This window comes from Anabrus simplex, chromosome 1 (genome assembly GCF_040414725.1).
Source record: "Anabrus simplex isolate iqAnaSimp1 chromosome 1, ASM4041472v1, whole genome shotgun sequence".
Classification (NCBI taxonomy): domain Eukaryota; kingdom Metazoa; phylum Arthropoda; class Insecta; order Orthoptera; family Tettigoniidae; genus Anabrus; species Anabrus simplex.
Window position 1 is genome coordinate 996,048,900 of NC_090265.1, and position 23,857 is coordinate 996,072,756.

General features: G+C 37.3%; 1 protein-coding gene across 1 annotated transcript in view; it reads right to left on the reverse strand.

Moving 5' to 3' along the window:
• Positions 1-23,857, reverse strand: part of LOC136857711 (cilia- and flagella-associated protein 58) — a 261,063-nt gene that overhangs the window by 25,656 nt on the left and 211,550 nt on the right. Inside the window, exons 15-17 of the mRNA XM_068225146.1 lie at positions 21,261-21,433; positions 16,334-16,496; positions 10,687-10,911 (exon numbers count right to left, since the gene is read on the reverse strand). Coding sequence (XP_068081247.1) covers positions 10,687-10,911; positions 16,334-16,496; positions 21,261-21,433 — 561 coding nt within the window. The remainder of the gene's footprint in view (positions 1-10,686; positions 10,912-16,333; positions 16,497-21,260; positions 21,434-23,857) is intronic.

Genomic DNA, 23,857 nt, shown 5'->3' on the forward strand with positions numbered 1-23,857 from the left:
TCAGTCAGTCAGTCAGTCAGGACAAGTTATTTTATATATAGCTATACTGTATATAAATGATATGAGTAAAGAACTGGAATCACAGATAAGGCTATATTGGATGATGTTATACTGTATAGAGTAGTAAATGAGCTGTAGTATTGTGAGCGACTGCAGAGGGACTTAAACAATGTGGCGAGATGGACAGCAGATAATGGTATGAATATAAATGGGATGAAAGGTCAAGTTGTAAGTTTCACCAAGAGGAAAAGTCCTCTCAGTTTTAATTATTTTGATGAAGTGATAATGCTTGATAGGGAACACTGTAAGTACCTAGGTGTTAATATAAGGAATGATCCACATTGGGGTAATCATATTAACAAGGTTGTTAAGAAAGGTTACAAATCTTTTCACATGGTTATGAGAGTATTTATGGATTGTAGTAAGGATGTAAAGGAGAGGGCATATACGTCTCTGGTAAGACCACAGGTACAGTATGATTCCAGTGTATGAGACCCTCACCAGGACAACTTGGTACAAGAACTGGAAAAAATTCAAAGGAAAGCAGCACAATTTGTTCTGGGTGATTACTGACAAAGGAGTAGTGTTACAAAAATATTGCAAACTTTGGGCTGGGAAGACTTGGGAGTGAGGAGGTGAGATGCTCGACTATGTGGTATTTTCAAAAGTATTCTATAATAAATAAGATTTTCCACCTTTTTGATACTATATATTTGCTTAAAGCAAACTATCTAGTAGTACATGTTTCGTTCCTTAGGAACATCCTCAGCTACTTATTTCATTGCTTAGGTGAAAATGTTTTTACAAAGAATTATAATCATTATAAACCATCTTAAAGTTGTATCTTAATTATACTAATAAGGAAAGGAGAGGAGAAGGGGGATACAATATTGGCACAGAAAGTAGTTTTAAAAGTTTTTTTTTAAAAGATGACAATGAAGTGACATAGAAACAAATCATTTTAAAAGAAACAAAAAGTTAAATTGTAACAACTTTAAGACTTAATCAAGTAATTAGAAAAGTTTTAAACTAAGTTAGAAGATAAGTATAAATAATCTTCCTTTTCTCACTACACTGCCCCCATTTACCTTCTCTCCTAATGGCCATGATCATTAAGGCATTGAAGTCTAAACAGTCTGACACCATAATTAGTTCGTTCAATTCCCGTTGGTTGAAAAAATGTCGCCATCTGAATGCTGGGCGGCAGTGTAGAGGAGGTGGTGGTATACAATTTCTAATCACTAGATCGCGTGCCAAAAGCCTGGATTAAATTCCAAACCTCTTCACAGTGCTCATATGGATGGTCATATGCCGAATCGATCTAAGTGCCAAAAGAAACAATCTAAGAAATTAAGGCTCAAAGTTACAGTTAAATTGAAACATCTGCTGTTGACTCTGGTTTCTAATATTTTGTACCAACAATTTACACAGTTATACTTTTCTTTTTATACTTTCGGGAACCATGCAGCACATTTCCATTCTGAATTACATTACTTTTTCCAGATGATTGGGATATGGTCCATTTTGGCATGCAAAGCATTTTGATTTATTCATAATTCACATTTAGACATCACAAAGATGAATGAACAAATAAAAGTTAACAAAATACAACAATTGATACCCCTGGTAAAATAAAATCCATGTACCAGTACCCTTCCAAATTAAATTACATATGAATACCCTTGAAAATCATACTTCATGCAGATTCAGTACCGATTTCCTCACAGGTATTGTCAGAGCAGTCATGTTCAGCCATTCAACTTTGTCAGCTGAATCATTCTTTTATGGTTAACAAGATGTTGCTGCAGAATTTCAGTGCATTTAAAACCTTCTGTTTCCATTACACTTATTTCAAAAGCATTTTTCCTTTCTCTTGCACATGAAATTATATCACGCAAATGTGATGGAGCATAGACCTCTGGGTGATACTTAAACTTTCTCTCTATATCTCTAATGCACTGTCGTTAGGTAGGTAAGAATGTCCTGGTTCACCGAACTTGTGGATAACTTCTTTAATGCTTATCTCTGAAGACTGGACCACAAACATCCAAAAACAAGCCATCTTAAAATTTCTGTTCTGACCACCGCAGCTGTCTGACCATGCTATTAGTGTTTATTTAGTTGCATGACTCTTCAGGCATTTTAAGATGCAAGATCCTATATCGTGTGCACCTCCGGTTGCCACACTCTCATTCCAAAGATGCATAGTGTCTTTATTAGAGCAGAAATAGTGAATTCCTATATTGAAACAAGAAATCTGTCTTTTGTAGTAGACTTCGTTCTTGGTGCATGTCGAATGATATCACGCTGCGTCCATCTTCAGATTTGCTCTTCAATTCATTGTTCTTCATAGCATCTCTTGCACGTTCTGCTTTACGGTGATGAAGTTCTAGCTTTGCCTTCAACTGTGTCACATCATTAGGAAGATTACTGGCTTCAGCTGACTGAATTTGAATTTTCACATAATGACATGTGTGGCACGTGTCCTTTTTAGGGGGATGGAAGCTCACATTGAAGTCACGCCTGAAGACTCTCTCATACAGCGACTGACAAGGCATCTTCTGAACACAACCTTCATGTTAAACTTTCTCAACAAATAGCCTGTACATTAAACTCAAATTTAGATTAGTATTCAAATACTTTTTATTTGAACCTTTCCTGGTGTAGTCGCTATAAACTGGAGGAAAGCTTTCAATGTGTTCTCTAATAAGGTCTACAGTACTGAAGGAACTTATTATGTGGTTCGTGCATCCCTCGTTGGTCCTGTATTGTACCTGTCTTAGCCTTCAGCAGTACCCTATGAATTTTAGCACTGCTTACTTGCAATGTCTTCATAAACATGTCTTTGCATACCTCAGTGTCCCCATCTGTAAATGAATGTATGAAGTACTTTTGGCTAAGATTTCTTGAAGAAATGCCTACATTTTTCACTCGCCTGCGGCTGACACTGTGGCATTTTATAGAGCCAATAATCAGTGCTGTTTGTGTAGCCCAAGAATCACAGTTGGAAAACTGACCAGAAAATGCTCTCCTATCGTCTTTTGACACTTTAGACTCATAATCTATGAAGTGTTTTCCAGAGACTATTCTTCCTTTCACAGTTGTGTATGCCTTTCCTCTGGTTCCGTTGACCTTCCTAAGGGTTTTTTTCCACTTTGCAGGGTCCCCTTTCTTCTTTTTAATGGGACTGAATGTGGGTGCTCCATTCTCTTCTTCCTTTTGTCCATTTTCTGTTCGATTTTCCCTTTTTCTGCTAGTTAATTTCCTTTTCTTCTTTGTGCTACATTGTTCTTCATCTGAAAAAGTTATAGAAAAATATCTGTAAGTGATACAATTTTGCACTGGAAATATTTGCCAAAGCGGACCAACTCCAAATACAACATCACAGCAACCATTGGAAACATATGCCAAAGTGAACCAACTCAAAAGACAGTACCACTACAACATCTATTCATGAACTCGCGCAACTAATGAAACTAAAATATTTATTCTTTGGATGCAATGAATCGAGTATGGTACCACTGGCTCTCAGAACAAAAGAGTAGCTATGACTCTCGAGTATAAACACGTGAAAAGCATGGTCCGTTTTGACAAACGAATAGCTGTTCTTACTAACCTCAAAATAAACTAAACATATTTACTGTAAAAATATTGCAAAACTTGTCTCCACTCACACATTCTTCCCATTCCTCAGGGTCAAAAACAGGTCTGAGGAGCCAGAACTGAAGTCACTCTGGATATCTGCTGTTATTTCTGTGATGTGTCTGGATGAAATTAAATGCCTCGCTTGTGGACCATTTCCTTATGAAGCCATCTTCTTTCGGTGTTTGGTTCACTCTGGCAGAATGAAATCAGTATAACCAACCTTATGCCACAACAACTTCGTGATGTCACTTCCTCCTGGTTTATGGTAACTTTAGACCACTTTGGCACAAGAAAGGTATTACTGTCTATATTCATGTCATACCAGTTTACAAAAAAATCCGAATTTGGTGCTTGGTTCGTGACCATGTGACCATCCATATGGAGTGAGGGCATATGATGCTATTGATGGTGATTCGTCCATCTGATGGGGACGTTAAGCCTTGAGCAGACCATTTGGTGCTATTTGTCAGGTGTAGGTTATGTGTCAGCACCGGGTTTCACCCTCTCCCTTCCTACTATCATATATCAGATCATTCATTTCATCTCAATGACTCCTCTGATGAGATTGACGTCATGAAGGGCATCCGGTCATAAAAACCCACCGCAACAGATTCATCTCACCTCATACTCGACTCCTAATAGAAACGGGACAAGGGCTGGACAAACAAACTTTTTTTTTTTTTTTTTTTTTGCAAGTTGCTTTACGTTGCACCGACACAGATAGGTCTTATGGCGACGATAGGACAGGAAAGGGGTAGGGGCTAGAAGTTGGAAGGAAGCGGCCGTGGCCTTAATTAAGGTACATCCCCAGCATTTCCCTACGGAAAACCATCTTCAGGACTGCCGACAGTGGGGTTCGGACACACTATTTCCCGGATACTGGATCCTGGCCACACTTAAATGACTGCAGCTATCAAGCTCAGTACAAACAAACAAAAAAGTGGAAAATCTTATTTATTATAGAATTCTTTTGATCACAAATTTTGATATGGACCATGAAGCTGATTACTTCTAATATGTGGTATGTTTCGAGCTGTCAGTGGAGAGTTGGCATGGAATAACATTAGAAGACGAATAAGCTTGAACGAAGCTTTTAAAAGTAGAAAAGATCATAATATGAAGATAAAGTTGGTATTAAAGAGGACAAATTATGGCAAATATTATTTATAGGATGAGGAATAAGGGATTGGAATAAACTGAAGAGCGGTCGGAGGAAAGGATATAAGTACCAAAAGTAACATTTCGAGTAAAATGAAAAAAACAGTTTGAAGTGTCATCTGAACAAAATTATAATTGTTTAGTTAACCTTACAAGTTTGTTTTTTATTTTGAAAATAATTATTGCAATCAACTACAATAGTATTTTGGCAAGGAAATTCCCAAAATGTGTGTGTTCAATAAGCGTTTCATTTCTCATTGCTACAGCTTTTAATATATTTTAATAAAACATTTTTCATTTCTTTCTTCAATGTTTTATTCATAGACTGTACCAGAATCATGAATGCACCTGCCCCCTTAACTGAAATATTGCTTTCTTTCCACCTTAACATTCCATTTTATAAACATAGGTTTCTATAGAAATTGTGATACTTCACATCCATGAACTCTAACATGGCCTGAAGGTCCTTATTTCTTTCTTCGCTGATTTTGTGGTCAGAAACCATAGATGGAATTAAACCACTTGACTTTCCAATTCTAATACATGACAGCGTACCTATCTGTAAATTTTTTGTATGTTTGTAAGTATCTGCTACATTACCAAAGTCAAAAAAGTCTTCTTTTTCCGTTGCAATTACTGTACCTTAAAGGGTCTTTTTACCCTGGCATTTTCCACAATATCTTGAATTTCCTATGGCACCATTGCTTTACACTTTCTTTTCATTTTTTCTATCACCCCAAAGTCCCTGTCACAGGGTAAATAACTGTGCCCGCTAGTCAAAAATTTAAGTTGTATGGAATCGTAGATGCCTTATGCAACAAAATACAAAATCAGTTAGTATCATGCAATTTTTGCTTTGGCTCACACAGTTATCACACCATATTTCAATTTGTTTCTTAACTGTAAAGTGACTGTTCAGCACTTCAAAAACACAAGAAGAAATTTTATTCCCAGCCCTAGAAGCTATTCCCTCGTGCCACATGCACATGAAACTGTCGCCAGTATCACCTACATTAATGGATAAATTTTAATTTGACAATAGAACATATTACTATGAGTGAGAGTTGGACTGAAAATGACCTATTGTAGGTCAAATGAAATACAGCAGTTTCACTAGAAGGTAACTGGGATTCTTGCATGGCTTTATTTAGTAATTTTAGTGCTTTTTGGGACTTGCAAAGCTTGAGTCTGTCACATATTCGGCATATTCTACTCTTGGTTTTCTAAAGGAAAGTTTCCAAAACACTCTTTGGTAAAATTTTAAAGATATATCTGTCTCTGAATACTTCAGCTTTAGTGTTTCATGCATACAAAAAAATATTAAGGTCGGCACTTAGGTATTCTCTTGTTTTTCTGCTTCTTCCATATTGGCTTTCTTCTCTTAGGAAAGAGAGAATGTGTTCTTTAACAATATTCCAGTGTTCATCATAATATTTATGTAAATGTGATGAACGCTGTTTGCCAAGACCATCTTTGTAAGCAATATAACCAGCTTTCTTCTGGCCAATAATGGTTTGCATCCATTTATTGGAAATACTAAAGATTTCTTTGAATGTTTGAGCACATATCTGTACTAATCCTGAACTAGATGACACAGTATATGCCATGGTAGCCTGTCTTTTACTTTCATCTGGGTCGTTGTATGTTCCATTCATTCTCCTTTGAACTGGAAGTATATCCACTCTGTTCATTAAATAGGTACCGTCAAATGGGGTAATTCCGATCATTTTTTAAGGTTTTTTCGGATACGACCTGCGTTATTTACGTAGTACTTACGAAATTAAATATATAAGATTAATGATTCATTAGCTTTTATTTGACATAACAAAGAATCGTAAGTAGTTGATAATATTGAAAAAAATTAATAAAAATCGGTGATCGGTGTTACCCCATGGAGTGGGGTAATTCCGATCAGTCATTTATTTTTCTTGATTATCGGTATTTGACCGTCTTATGGGTAATACCAATCACATTTTTACTTTTTAAAAATATTTCTTAACATATAAACCTAAAACAAAGCAAATAAACAATCATTAAATCACTAAAAATAAGAAAATTGAAGTCTCTAAACACATTCTATTTTCAAGCTATTTAGTAAAACTATTCGAACCAATAGTAAAGAAGATACGGGATATTTTACTAATAGTAAAGTAAAACATAATAAAATAGATAAGACATATTAAACAGTTTATACAGATAAAAATGTTACATTTAAGAGGCACTAATCACAATTTTTTACACAAGGACATAGTCGCCTTCTACTCCACATCAACATGTTCTATATCAAGGAAAACGAACTTCCCTCGTTTGCAGTACGCTGGTATAAGTTTCCTCTCAATTTGTTCCTTTTCGATTTCCATTACATCGGAAATGTCTGGAAATACAAAATATGTTGTGCCAGCCAGGATCCTCTTCCTCAGAAAATTTGCTTCGAGTGTGCCCGGACTAACTCTCACCAGCTGGCCAATGAAACGCCGAATTCTCTTCTTCATCGGAAATGCAACGAGAACAAAGTCATTTATAGACAACCCATCTTCCCCCCCACTTTCATGAGAAGATAGAGTTTCTGCGGTGGAGATGGCGTGACAGGTTTCCCTCGCCTCAAAACTTGAATTGTCTTCTTCTGATGTTGATTCTTCTTCTGAAGTTACTTCAGTCTCTATACTTTGATCATCATCATCATCATCATCCTTGTCAGCTGCATTGGTGGCCAAATCTCTCACCACGATCCCTTTGCCGGGAGGAACAGTCAAGCGCTTCGCACGGCGAACCGGTGCATTTGTACTTGCCTCTCCAACCTGGGCTCGCTCGAGATGTTGAACGAACGATGCAGTCCATGATCGTTCTCGACTGATGTCATCAGCACTGTCATCATGTGGAATCTGGCGTAGCACGTTTTCTGGACAGAAAGGAACAATACCCATTTTTCTGAACCCAGAAATAATACTCGTTGCACAATTTACAGCTATCTTATTAAATGTCTCTTTTAGAAGTTTAGGGAACTCTGATTTGTGCACCACTCCCCTATTCGTTTTCTTCCATTCATCCAGCACACTTCGCCAAGCCATCTTCAGGGGACGAAAGAAGGCAACATCAAGAGGCTGGCAAAGGTGGGTAGCATTCGGAGGCAATAGAACAAATTTGACGTCATGCTTTTCACATAGCTTGATTACGTTAATTGAGAGATGGCTCGACAAGTTATCGCCTATCATGACCTTGGGCCCCTGTAATGTCTTTATATAAGGCAACATAATTTTCTTAAACCATGCCTCGAACATCGTAAGATCAAACCAGCCACTCATATTTCGGCTATAACCAGCACCGCTGATCCCTCCTTCTGTCCACGTGTCATACAGATGCTTACTTTTGTAGACGGTGAATGGTGGTAACACTGTGCCGTCTGCAGCCGCAGCCACCATAACACTGATACTCGTTTTCGACGAGTCTAAAATTCTCTCAGGATGTTTGACCCCACGTTTCACAACAACCTTCACATTTCCCGGATCATCACAGAAATTTGTCTCATCATAATTTATAATATTTGACATAGGGACTCCCTCTAGTGTGTTTTGCAGGTTATGGAAATAGTCCATGATAATATCTCTCGTAACTGCTGCCCTGGATCGTTTGGTGTTCTCCCCAATCCTCACTGTGAGTTCCTGATTCCTCCTGAGAAAACCTCGAATCCATTCTAACCCGGGACGGTTATCTGCGAACCTTTTCTCGACCTTCCCAGCGTGGTTCAAGTAACCCTGGATGATGTAACGTATATCAGTATTTCTGAGCGGGAAACCCCACCTGGCACATAACAGCAGCCCTTCGACGAGAGTTTTTTCCTCCTCCCTGGTTAAGGCTGTCGGTGCACCCACCTTGTGTGAATATCTGTTCTTCAATTTGTCGTTTAGTGTGGTATATGGCACAGCAAACTGTTCAGATGCTCTCCGGATACTCATTTTCCCTTGACGGACAGCTTTTACTGCATTCTCTAAGTGGATAGGGTTATATCTACACCTTCCGACAGGTCCCAGTTTCTTCACATATGTCCTCACCATGATCGGTATTACCCTATAACAAGACAACTTCGTATATAAAAAGCCGTAACTTTAAAACAGTGTAATGTAGAAACTCGCGCAAAAGCTTTATATGATACCAAATAACAGAAGATAGGATTGCAGTATTAACTTACCGCCAGTGTATGGTATGTGACCTTCTGAAACAGAAGTTTCCAATGACAGCGATAATTTAATAAATTTCTCAATTCTTAACAACCTCTCCCGGTGAATTGTAGACAAGAATGCACATATTCTTAGTGCGCAGTCAGATAGCCAATAATGTTCCCTTTGTTTATACGCCGCGTATTGGATCCATTGTCGTCGTGGTTTCGCGGGAAGGCTCAGTTTTCAGAAGGAAGACCGAATGATCGATAATGCCCCATTATATCGGAATTATCCCACGTTACGGTACCCTGCTGTTCATAAGATATGTTATGGAAATCTAGGAAGAGAAGTTCCAGTTGCTCTTCTGTTAAGTCAATTTACATTTACAGTTCACCTGTAAACATAAAAACGCATACAATTTTAGGTTATGTAAGATTCGGTACGGTATACAGTTGTATATAATAATATTTTCATTTTATAAATTTATATGGTGTTCCAATTATTATTATTATTATTATTATTATTATTATTATTATTATTATTATTATTATCTCTCTGTAATTTATTAAAAGTTTCCCTCTTCTATTTACTCGTAATAGTTTCACTCATTTGGTAACATAATATTGCTTATCTTATCAGAATGCACATAGAAGAGTTTGCATTAAGGCTGGCAAACAATCTGCATGACGATACTTGTATCCTTCTCCACAGACTCAGCTTATGGAATTGTATCTTGCACCATCTATTGACCACTGTATCAGCTACATAGTCAGAGACTTGGACTTGTATCTCATACCACTGAATTGTCATTAGGACATATAACCTTTTCCGTGGAAAAAGTAAAAATTAAAAATCAATTTTTTTAGGCACTTATACATTTTCTTCCCCCTCTGCTCTTCAATTATCAAGGGAAATGTTTGATAAATTTCCAAATTCTTTGAAAATGTTTAAGAAAAAGCTAGGTAAACAACTGATAGGGAATCTGCCACCTGAGGGACAGCACTAAATTCACATCACTGATTGATTGATTGATTGATTGATTGATTGAAGGAGAAACTGTTCTATCTTTAATATATAGTTTTAAAGAATAGAAAAGCGAATGGTAGTACCTATCATACAGTCCATGTAGAATAAGTGGGTCTGTATCTGTTGAATGTATGTTTAGTCTTCAGCCCTAAGGCTGTTTGGATCCTCAACAGCTCCGCCATCAGCTGTCGTAGATGGCCTAGGCATCACTGAAGAGGCGTACTAGGGAAATGAGGAGTGAGGTAATTTCCCGTTGCTTTTCTCTATCTGTTGAAAGACCTTTCTAATTTGGTTTTATTGAAAGGAGAGACTGACTAGGGAGATGTGAGAAATAAAAATACTATAATCTAATAATGGAGAGAATCAATACAATCAATGAGTTAGTAATGATTTTCAAACACTACAAGCATAATTTATTTTGGTTCTGCTACGTATGTAGGTTGGGGATGAAAATCAGAAATAGTGCTCAACTGAAATCTACCAGCATTGAAATGATATTTATATTTATGTATTTGCATTTTCCTTGCATATGCAAGCATGTTTTGGACCACAGTTCTTCATAAATAAATTATGTAAACTAACATGCTTAACTTCTAAGTTTATCTTCAAAACAAAATAGTGCATTGTTGTGTATGATACCATACCATAAATACAGGTTGCTATACTGGAGCCAATACCTTTAAAACACTAGTATTATTACCCTCATCTTTCTTCCACGGTCTCGCAATTCCAGTTGAGTTCTATGTAACTGCATCGCCACTGCAGGACCAGGCTGCCGTTCCATTAATTGACGTAGGTTCATATAGAGGCGTTCTGCTTCACGCAATTGGTTTTCACGTTCACTTGCTAAAGTTGACTGTGTTACTAATCTCTTCTGAAGTAGCTGAATCTTCTGGATTAACTCAAATGTAGATGGATCTGATCCCTAGATAACGGAAGAATAAATATTTGAATGGTTCAGTATTCACAGTATGACACTAGGATGCACTTTAAGTCATATGTTGAGATCTATGAGTATTCATGTACAAAAGTAAGTTCAACTGTAAGCAAAAGATAATGTTGACACATTTTATTTCAAACAACACTGCATAAGAAACTACCAGAAGTTTTTGTTTTGCTGAGAATTTACAGTACTTCTTCCTTGCCAAATATAAGAAATCATAAGTACGTAGGTGGTTTGAAAAGTTCTCGGGATGTACTAGAATTAAGTATCATACCTCGGTGGAACTGCTTTTATTTTTCAACATAGTCTCCCTGTAGACTAATGCATTTGGTCCAGCGATGTTCCAATGCCTTGATCCCATCTCGAAAATGAGATTCCTCCAGGCCTGCAAAATACCCCTCCAATTCGGCTGTCAGTTCTTCCCTTGTAGAAAATCTCCGTCCACCAAGGAAAATTTTCAGCTTGGGGAACAGATGAAAGTCTGATGGTGCCAAATCAGGTGAATAAGGTGGATGTGGCAACAATTCGTACCCCAGTTCATGAAGTTTTGCCATGGCAATAACACTTGTGTGTGGCGGAGCGTTGTCCTGATAAAAGATTACCTTTTTCCTTGCCAAACCAGGCCTTATTTCGCGAATCATTTCCTGTAGTTGGTCTAGGAGGTTTGCATAGTACTGCCCCATAATTGTTTGGCCAGTAGGAAGATAATCTATCAGCAGAATGCCTTTTGCATCCCAGAAAACTGAGGCCATGACCTTTCCGGCTGAACGCACTGCCTTTGCTTTCTTTGGTGGTGGTGAATCAGCATGTTTCCACTGCTTTGACTGCTGTTTTGTCTCTGGGGTATAGCAGTGGACCCAAGTTTCATCTGTAGTCACAAATCGGCGCAAAAAATCTTGTTGGTTGCACTGAAAACGGGCCAGACTTTGTTCGGACATTTCCAATCTGATGCGTTTATTGTCCAATGTCAAGAGCCGCGGCACCCATCTTGCGGATAATTTTTTCATACCCAATTCTTCGGTTAAAATATAATATACCCGTTCAGAAGACATCCCTAAAGCTTCAGCAATCTCCCGCGCTTTCAGTCGACGATCCTCCATAACCATTTTATGCACTTTTGCGATAAATTCTGGGCCTGCAAAATACCTCTCCAATTCGGCTGTCAGTTCTTCCCTTGTAGAAAATCTCTGTCCACCTAGGAAAATTTTCAGCTTGGGGAATAGATGAAAGTCTGATGGTGCCAAATCAGGTGAATAAGGTGGATGTGGCACTTTTCGGCCGTCCACTACGCGGATCATCATCCAAGCTCTCCCGACCAAATTTAAACTCGCTGGTCCACTTGGCAACAGTTGAAAATGAAGGAGCAGAGTCCCCCAGTGTGTTCTGAAAGTCGGCATGAATTTCATTAGCTTTCATACCTTCCTTTACAAAGTATTTATTCACTGCTTGAATCTCGGTTTTTTCCATTGTCACAAATCACTACGCGGGAACAACAACAAAGAGTCGTCACTACCACACTCCTGCAGCTAGAGCACTGATACGCCACGTGTTCACTCACAAAGGATGTGTGATTATTGCGCAGGAACCTCGTTGCTCTAACACTGACATCTAGCGGTTATTCCAAGAACTTTTCAAACTGTCCTCGTAAGAGCTCATTGAATTATCTTTGCTACATTTTGACACTGTTTCATTTGTTTATAATTTTGAGAGCTTCACATGAAAACATGAACTAATTTTAATACTCCTCTAATCTGTTAATGCCTGTAGTTTTCACTGCTTATGAACTGGCTTAACCCATCTATAGGAATCACATCTACAGAGTGATTATGAGATGCAGAACTGATATGCATTCTGAATTAAAGAACAAGAAACCACAATGATATTTGTTTGGTTGCTAAGTTGTCAGTAGAGCCATTTTTGGTTCACCTGGAATGTTGTGGGTTTGATTTGTCATCAGGATACTGAAATATTTAGAAAGTGACCGCCATTTCCAGAAAGACATTTAGTCAATGGTTTACTCAGCGTATAACAGAACATAAGTACTATGCTTGATCCAAACTTGGATTGAATAAGCTCTTTCAAATAGCTGAGTATTTCAACTGCAATAAGCCTTAACTTTGACTTCTAAAACCTGTATGGCTATACAAGAGGGAATGTCTTGCTCCATCACCAGAAACCTATCAAGCAAGGTACTGTTTGCAAGTGCTTTTTACACAAACACTTTTTACAAAGAAGCAGTCTTCACCTTGAAAATAGAAATGAATCAATATTTTATTATCAACAGCTGACTGCTTGTGTGATATTTTTATTGTGAATAACTGAACTGGCTTAATTCTGATAACATCATGACTTCAATGAATTTCACTGCATGTACACTACAGAGTATTTTATACTTGGCCAGTGTGTGTAAATTATCACAACAATATTAAGGGAAACTAGGCATAATAATCATAATTTCAATTAAATGTGACAATTCTAAATTACATCCATATTTTAAAACACTACCGTAGTGTCACTTGGTGTTGTATATAAAAGTATAATACAGTGACTGCTGGATGACTAACGTTGATGCACGTTCTTCACAAAACTGTATATAAGTGGCTGTAACATATCAAACATTCTTATTCTCACTTTGGTTGTTCGATATTCATCATTAGTGATGTACGCTGTTTAATGTAGATACATATTATATCTGCACATAGTGTGCTCTTGTAGCAAAGTGAGCACCTAGTAATTTTGTTGTACAAAGATTATTTCTGAGAAATTCTACCACTCATCATCTAGGTATTCTGCCTTATGGCAGGTCTTGTCATGGGATGAACCTCTTCCATTCTTGCCTGTCCTGCGCCAAGAAGAAAAACAATCCAAAACTGGTATCTAACGAAGTATATAATGTAAGTTACAGTATGTCTTACAATCAGATGGTAAATGAGAATGTCAGTCATAACAGGTATACAAATGATTCCCCAAAATAGCAACAGAACCCTTAACAGCTACCAAAGCCACCCTGTTCATAAACTGATTGTCCAGTCTGAATAGCTTGCAGAACTCTGTGGCTCGGTTCTAAAAGGGCCAATGTTATATTTTATCGAAACTGAGATATTAACTGATACAAACGCATTTTATCCTGGCTTGCAACATGTTAAAAGTGCCAATGTCTCTGTTAAGTACTAAATGAACAGTTAATGTTTAATTAAATAAGCCCTTGCCAATAATGTTAGATTACCAATAAAGATTAGAGACCTGGCAATTTTTAAAGAATATGATAGAAAAAATTAGCATTTATTAAGGTGACTTCCACAAAGAAAGTATAAAGTTATTTAAAGTTAGTTGTTGAAAAAAATAATTGGAAACTATAAGCAAAACTTCAAATGCTCATAGCTCAAAAACATGTTTTTTGACATTGGCCCTTTTAGAACCAAGCCACAGAACTGTGCAAATATGCTGTAATTGTGCCTCTAGCTTCAACCAAAGATCCACAGTTCTATAGGTGTTAACTTACACTTCGCTTTATCGTATGGAGTTGTGGTGATTGTTGGTTTAAGAGGAAGGACAACTAGGCAACCAGCCTCTATTTTATATAGGGTTTCCATAAAAGAACTCCGGGGTTTAAAAAAATTCATATCTTAATAACTGTAGAAGATAGCAAAATGTAGTTAATTTCTCTGAAATTAGTAGCTCATCAAGTTTTACTCATACCAATTGGGAATGTTTTCATCAACAGTTGGCAGCGCTGCGGAGCATTGACCTTGAAACAATGTAGCAGCAGTCAGTGCTGTCTGGATTGTCGCGCTATGGCGACACCGCAACAAAAGGCTCAATGTGTTATTTGGCTAATAGAAACTCATTCTGTTGTTACGGTACAAAGAAACTTTCAACGTAATTATGGTGTTGACCCGCCTATGGATAAAACCATTTGCCAATGGTTAAGTGCCATCAAACAAACAGGAAGTGTTTTAAAACAAAAGTCGCCGGGTAGGCCGCGTGTGTCACAAGAGAATGTGGACAGAATCCGAGTTTCATGCCTTCGAAGCCCTAAGAAATCATTGACAAGACGCAGTCTGGAGTTCGGGTTACCAAGATCAACAGTTCATAAGGTATTTCATAAAATACTTCGTTTAACTGCTTACAAACTTCAACTGTTACACCACATTAAACCGACAGACAAGATTAAGAGATTTGACTTTTCTGTTTCTATGCTAAATGAAATCGATGAAAATAATGATTTTTAAAAAAAATGTTATTTTCAGTGATGAAGCGACTTTTCATGTGAACGGGTCTGTAAACAGACATAATTGCAGAATTTGGGGATCAGAACCGCCCCATTCAAATGTGACAAGTGTAATCATTGCAAAACTTTAAAAAAACAATTCTCGACAATGAAGCTCATAAAAGTACAGATGCTCATGATTTGGGAAAAGAACTTCAGGGCAAAGAGGAAATGAGGAAAAGTGTAGAGTTGCAAGGACTGTTTGGAAGATCTTAAAAATGTGAATGATATGAGCTGTGATCACGGTAAGTCATTTTAATGTATTACTTTTATTATTTATCGTACTTGACTTCGCCTAAAATAATTCCAAATACCACTTAAATTTGCTTTACTATACATCAAATTACTCTAAATCACATTTAGATGGTCCTAACTTCATTATTTATAGTTTTTTAATGTCTCTAAAGTCCAACATGTACTATTAATTTAATGTATTTCGCACAAGCAGCATAGCACAATGTCGAGACCTCTAGCGGATGTTCGTAAAACTACTTGTGACATGCATTTTTATCGGTCCACTTCCTGGCCTTGTATATCTCGTAGGCAATGAATATACACAGCAGTATCAAGACCTATAGTGATGTATGGCTCAGAATGCTAGGGGAAGACTACCAGTGAAGAACAATGGCCATTACGGTGGAGGAGGAAGATACTGTGAAAGGTATCTGGAGCATTTAGAGATCAGGATGGATGGAGAATGAGGAAAAATGTAGAGTTGCAAGGACTGTTTGGCCAGCCAGATATTCTCATTAAAATCAAGCAAGGAAGAAGCCCATAATGTCAAAAATTTCTTTATAGGCAAATTTGAAGGCATGGGGAGGAGAGGAAGGCCCAGGGAAAGATGGATTGACGATGTTGAAGATGACCTTAGTAAGATGGGAGTTAAATGCTGGAGAAGGGAAGCTGAGGACCGAGATGAATGGAGGCAGGTGATTAAGGAGGCCAAGGACCTACATGGACTGTAGCGCTGACCAGTAAGCAAGATCAGTGTTATTCTTTTCAGTTTCTTGTCACATTTTAGCTTTTAGATTATATGTATTATCTAGACTCTAAATCCAGTAAATCTGTAAAATAATGAAACAAACAAGACTAACACTTAAATAAACATAGCAGATTACTTCTTTCAATACCAACTTCCAGTTTTCTCCAGCGATGGATATTAAGAGGGTTATGAAGTTCCTCCTCCAAGGCTTTGCATTTCAGTCTCTCTCTGGTAAGATCACGTTCTAAATGAAATATCTCTTGTCTTAGATCACTCATATTAGTCATACTGCGAGACAGTAGCAATTTCTCATGTCTGTGAACAAAAATCATATCATGTGAAATATGTATTAGTTAAGCAAATAAAAGAATCAAAATCACTATGGAAAATAGCCAATACTTTGTCCTCTATGTCAGTCTACAGCATCTATTTTCAAAATATTAACTAGTATGCTACTTCATATGTATATTTGAGTACAGACTTACTGACATGACCATTTGTGGAGCATTATTCAGGAAAGTGTAAAGGGTGATAAATGGTAAAGGTGAAGCCCAGTAAAGCAGAGATTCACAGATTCGACATAAGGACAGAGAGGGTGTTGAGTTACAAAAATGTTGATTTTTAAGGAATCATGGAAAGGTTATATAAAAGCTGAAAGCTTTCAACAGAGGCTGGTATATACTACCTTCGTGCATTAATACTCAGCCTCCGATCTCTTCTTTTTCAGCCAATTATTGTTGTCTGTCTTAACTTCTACGTCCATTGAAATGTTATATTTTCCCCTTTATCCAGTACCTTTAATGCATCCAGTTTCATTTTCATAGTCAAATGATTGTTTTGTTTTCTCTTTTCTCATTATGGTTTGTGATGTGGGTTACTGTAGTCATGTCCTAGTTCGTGAACCATGGACAATGGCTGAGTGGCCTGGTAAGTGGTTCTGAGAGTCAAGATACCAGTTGCTATGGAATGGCAGTGGGTATCTTGGACATATTCTGAGTCAAGGCCCTCCTTGTGCTCAGGCAGCTAGGACTATACAATCCATCAGTGGTCCCTAACCCATTAGAGGAGAGATCCTCACTGGGACTCTGTGTAAGTACGGTAGCATCCTGCATCACAGAATTTCAGAATTGTCTCAGTCTATTCACATGTGAGAGTGCAGACGAGGTGGAAGTTGACAAGTTTTATGAAGCACTGAGTGACCTCATGGTCAGGATCAACAGCAAGGGTACCCAGTGCTAATGGGCAATTTCAATGTGAGAGTTGGAAGTATAACTGAAGAATATGAGAATGTGATGGGTAAATGTGGGGAAGCTAATAGGAATGGGAAGCATTTACAGGGCATCTGTGCTAGTATGGGATTAAGAGTTATGAATCCAATCTTCAAGCATAAGCAGGGTGACCAGATTTTGGAAATGAAAAACCAGGGCACACATAGATTTGGAAAAGGAAAGAACACAAACATGTATAAAATAGGTAAAAATAACTATGGTAGTGCCAAAATTATTTACTTACATGATAACTTTCAATCAACTTCAGCCTCTTCTATTTTGTATTTCTTGGTATCATGTATATCTGACAACAATTTACATTCTTTTTTTGTAACCCAGTCATAAAAATCTACACAAGTACGATCATGGTGACTTTAAACAATTAAAACTGATATAACTAAACTATGTGAAGCCCTGCTTTTCTCATTATTCTAGTAAATTTTCATAAGACTAATATTAAATACCAAGACTTGCATTACTGCCTGGAAGATACAATATAAATTCAACAAAAACTAATAGTACCGGTATGTCTATTGATAGAAAAATTTTCCTCAACCAATAACCTGTCAGGTACACACTCTATCACAATAGCAGTGAACCAGTACAGCAAACTGGGAGTCACAGAGCAGCACTGTCACAGCAGTAGTGGACTGGTAGCAGCAAAGTGCTATTTACCAACTGATGAGCCCAACTTAGCAAACTGGGGCGAAACGCTGGCAACCAGGAATGAGTTAGCTGGAAAATTTATAATGTCCAATAAAGGATCATTTATACTGGTATTATAAATTTACTCATTCGGGACAAATATTTCAGGTTCCCTATGGGAATCAACATCTGTATCACTCACCAAGAGGGTGAGACAAATTTGTGAGCCATCAAATATCCAGGTGGACATGGACACACTCAAAGTCACATTCAAGGGTAATGGTTACAGCGATTTGCAGATTTATAGAGCCCTGCATCCCAGAGAAATGACCAAGTAAAGCTCACAGAAGGAAGAAGTGAAGGGAACTGCCTACCTGCATTACATTCACAACACCACAGATCGAATTGCCAAGATCCTCCGTAAACACAATATAAAAACTGTGTTTGGCACTATCACTAAAATTGCTCACAGTCTGGACAAAACCAAGGAAAAATGTTCCCACTTTTACATCCTGGGATATACGAAATTCCCTGTACTTGTGGTAAGGTATACATCGGCCAAACATGCTGATCCATTGGTAGTCATATCAAGGAACATGAACGTAATATTCGTCTCAACCAGCCAGACAAATCAGCAATAGCTGAGCATGCTCTATCGTTGGGTCATGATGTCATGTTCCAAGATGCTCAAGCTCTTACTCACACTAGACACTATAGGTACAGGATTATACAACAAGCTGTGGAAATACATGGAAATCCCAACAATTTCAACAGGGATACTGGCTATGAATTAAGTAATACCTGGTTGCCAGCCATTAAGGATTTATGTAGGTAGTTTCCTTCCCTGTCCCTTCACTATTGTTATTTCGTTCCAGTGTTTTCCAAATTCGTACATTCCTCATCGCCAGATATTTCATTCTGGGCTTGTGTCAATGTCATACCTTCATATGTGCATACACCTGTTATGTTATGTGACCCTCTCAGACTGATTCTGATGGTTCCGTAAGCTTCCGCTTTGAACGCTAGCACTGTACCATGTCTGGGAGCCATCTGGTGATGAATGAACGTACCATTTCACTTCTATTATAATGTCTAAATTCAAACCTCATTGTTTGCAAAGCCTTTCTCCTGGACAGTCAAGATTTTCTTCTGATGATGCAGAGCAAAGTTTTCAGTGAAACGTAAAGAATTTCACCTTATTTTCTTAACATAGCATAAGCCCAAAAACCTATATCATGTCTATAAGTATGGGTTGTAAAAGCATCAATGGCAATAGTAATATTGTCTTTCTAAGCGTGAAGAGTGAGTGCTGTTACTAATTCTGTAAAATTCACACATTGCATGATACACAGGGAGGCATTGGCTTTGAAAGTATTACAACCAGAAGTAAATAAAGTGCTGAATGATGCTATCATGTGTGGATCCTATTTCCTCACAAAAAAACTGGAAAATAGCCTACTGTTTAAAGCTCTTGCTTTCACAAAATTTACAACACTGATAGCATCGTTCAACACTTTATTGACTTCTGGTTGTGATACTTTTGAAGCAAATGCCTCCCTGTGTATCATGCAATATGTGAATTCTATGGAATTAGTAACAGCACTCAGTCTTCTCATGTTTAAGAGAAAACTTGAACTTTGGAAAACATATATGGACAAAGGTAACTGTGAGATGTTTTCTTGTCTGAATGAATTCCTGGAGGAAAATGAGTTAGATTTTGGTAAAATTAGTGGAATTGCCGTGGCACACCTCAAAAATCTTTGTCAACAATTCGAGGATAAATTTCCAGAACATTCAGCTGAGTATGACAGGATTCGCAGTCCGTTCGATACGAATGTAACAGCCCACTTGTCAATGGTAGAACAGGAGGAGCTAACAGAACTCTCAAGTGACAGAACACTTCAAAATGAATTTAAGTCGAAGTCTCTTGAAAACTTTTGGGTGCAGATTCAGAATGAATATCCTAATTTATCAAGAAAAGCAATGGATGTGTTATTACTCTTTGCTTCAACTTACTTGTGTGAATCAACATTTTCCACAATGGCATCCATCAAGACGAAGCATTGGTCTTGACTGCAGCTGGAAGGGAATCTGCAGATTGCTGTTTCAAATATCCATCCAAGACTGGACTTACTTTCATCACAAATTCAAGCTCACCCATCACACTAACCCAGTAAGTGTCAGAGAATTACAAAGTCTGAACTGTGTACTTTTTTTATTTTTCTGTTTTACTATATTTTTCTCCAGTCTTTCAGTACCTTATGATGCATTATGTCTGTTCAAACAAAAAATTCACTCAGAGCACTAGTAAAAAAAAAAAAAAAAAAAATGGTATGCAGCTGCTTGTTCAAAGTCAGTATCAGAGAAAGTACTCGTACTCTCAAGTTTGGACTACCTCAGGGATCAGTACTAGTCCTACTGTTCTTTAACTTACACACCAGAGATATGCTGAGCGCAAGAAACTGAGTGATGTTGATCATCTTGCAGTAGTCATTGAGACTAGTACACTTGAGCAGGTAGCAGAAGTACTGGTTAGTGATTTGAAAATTCTGCATTTATAATACAAAAAAGAGGACACACTTTCTTTAACTCAGTAAGTATGCAAGTTCCAACTAATCAACTTCTGAGTTCATAGCAACATACCCTCACTAAAGAGATCATAGCTGCAAATTCTTATACGCAATGCTTTATGTAACGAGAAATTACTGTAAGTCAACAGAATATTACCTCCTTATGTATCTTTTTCAACATATCTTCAAAATTGTACACTAGTTCATTTCCAAGTTCAGCAGAACATTAAATAGCCTCGAATCCTGGCCATCGCATATGGGATATTTTTAATGAAAGGTCACGCCCCCATTATTTAGATTCCACATAAAACTGGAAGTTCCATAGCTATGATCACAGTTATCAATAGTCACATAAAACTACAATCTTGTTCGTTTTTTCACTCTTCCTCTCTACTTTATTCAATATCCAGTTTGATTTAATGTTGATATTTTCTGGCTGTTTATCTGACGTGGACATTTATGCAGAAAATAAAATTAGCTCTTGCCAAAGGTCAAAGTAACTTCATTCATTGTTAAACAATGAAGAATTTCCTCTAGCAGTTTTTGAATAAGGATTTTACTATATGACCTTATTTCTACATGGACTGGTATCTTACCTTAAACGTTTTATCTCTAGTTTTAGTAGTCTAATATCTTCAAGACGTTGATCATACTGAGCCTCGCCTTTCATCAGAGTACTCTGAAGAATTTTTATTTTCTCATACAATAGTGCAAGCTCATCATTTCGACGAATCAATTGTGTTCCTAGAATGTCTCTTTCATTCATAATCTGAAAATCAGGTAAATGGAAAAATCAACAAAGATGTGAATCATTATGCATACTTTTTACTACCATTACAATTTCAACTTTTTTAAAATTTAGGACTATAAGAACTTTCAAAAAAAAAAAAAAATGAATGAGTGAACTGCCATTGGAGGGGAGGGATAAGGTAACACATCAATGCAACTCACATAAGGTTTGAAAAATAGTGATGATTGTTAAGGAGTCATGTAATGAACCTCTCATAATATTAATTAAAGGAAGAAGAAGAAGAAGAAGAAGAAGAAGAAGAAGAAGAAGAAGAAGAAGAAGAAGAAGAAGAAGAAGAAGAAGAAGAAGAAGAAGAAGAAGAAGAATAGCTTTTGTCCCTCCCCTTTTCCTGTATTTATCCTATACTTTCCACATCAAGACTGAAAACTGAACGAGATGACCCTTCAATGAATATTGAAGACTGCTATTCTGATTAAGCCAGGAAGCAGAAATGAGCTCATCAAGGGCTGAGAAGAAATGGTTGTAGAATTTTGGGACTGATAGGTAAGACCAAGTATTTGAAGTGTTTCAGGCTATTTCTGTCCCCCTTTCTTAAGTCACTTTTCACTTTTGGCACTAGGATATTTAGGTCAGTAGAACATATTGAACCTGCAAAATCTTTGGTCCATATATTTTGGTTTCTCTGTGTGTGTTCAGTCATTGTTTCAGTTTGGTCATGTGATTTAAATTAAATGTAACATTAGCAACAACAAACACAATTTGTAAACTATAAAAAAAATTATGAATAAAGGTAATAAACTGTAATATAACATGGCTAAAATAATATACTCCACAAAAAAGAAATTAATGCAGGTCCTCATTTCATTTTTCTACCATTTTCACAAGTTTAACAAGCAGAGACCAAATCATTACTGGGGATGTCAGGACACAGAATCATGCACAGTAAGATGCATAAGTGGAGATGATCTTGTGAACTTTGAAATCTTACTAGATGGTACTGACCCGCACAGCCATCTTGGCGGTGTGAAAGCCAATGTGTGTAGAGAATGCAATATTCTAAAACAACGTGTTGCAGACCAAGTAAATGATTCTGCAAGCAAAACTGTTCTTCATGCTGTAACACAACTCATGAAGGAAGAAGTGATCATGATGTTGCCAGATAAAAATACTGTAAAATGGCAGGTCATCAGAATTCAAAACCAAGGCAGACAGCTGAATCCTTAACAGCTTGCAGATATAGAGGTAACAGGACAGTATGCGGATTGCATTTTAATTGTGTTGTTTGTAAGCTTTGGGAAAGCATTCTTTCTGATTATATTAGGAAGTACATTCCAGGGATCATTAATGAACAAGGGGAGTGTGTATGTGAGGACTTTCAGAAAGCAGAAGTATTCAGTCAGCAATATGTAAAGGTAGTTGGATATGTCTTGATAGAGGGGGAGACTGATTTTGGTGATATACTGAAATTTAACCATGATAATAAAGATGAAGTTGAAAAGTTGAAAATGAGAAAGGCAGCTGGGATTGATCAGATTTCTGGGGAATAAAGGCTATGTGTTGGGATATAGTGCCATATCTCAAAAATTGTTTGCATTAAGGAGCGATACCAAATGAATGGAGAGTTGAAACAGTAGCCCCAATTTACAAGGGAAAGGGTGACAAACATAAAGCGGATAATCACAGGCCATTCAGCTTGACATGTATTGTTTGTAAGCTCTGGGAAAGCATTCTCTCTGATTATAATAGAATCGTTTGCAAAATTACTAACTGGTTTGATAGAAAGCAATACGGGTTTAGGGAAGGTTATTCCAGTGAAGCTCACCTTGTAGGATTCCAGCAAGATATAGCAGATATTTTAGATTCAGGATGTCAAATGGACTGTATCACTATTGACCTGTCCAAAGCTTTTGATAGGGTAGATCATTGGAGATTACTGATGAAAATGAGACTAGACAAAAGTGTGGTTGAATGGGTGGCTAAATTTCTAGAAAATAGAACTCAGAGAATTAGAGTAGGTGAAGCGTTATCTGATCCTGTAATGATTATGAGGGGGGTCCAGCAGGGTAGTATTATTGGACCTTTATGTTTTCTTGTCCTGACTGACTGACTGATTCATCATCGCCGAGCCAGAACTACTGGACATAAAGAAATGAAACTTTGGGGATACATTCATATTAAGATGTAGGTGCTTGCTAAGAGAGGATTTTTGGATATTTCGTCGCTAAGGGGGTGAAAAGGGGGGTGAAATTTTAAAATGAGTGTATCTATATCTCAAAACTTTAAAAGTTTACAGATGTAAAAACTGGTATTTAGAGTCTTCTTTAAAAATAAGGAGACACAAATTTTTTTGTTTTAGGAAAATCCCAATAGGAGGGGTGAAAAAGGGGTTGAATGCCTTTAATGACACTACTTTTATTTCAGAAACTGAAGATATTACAGACC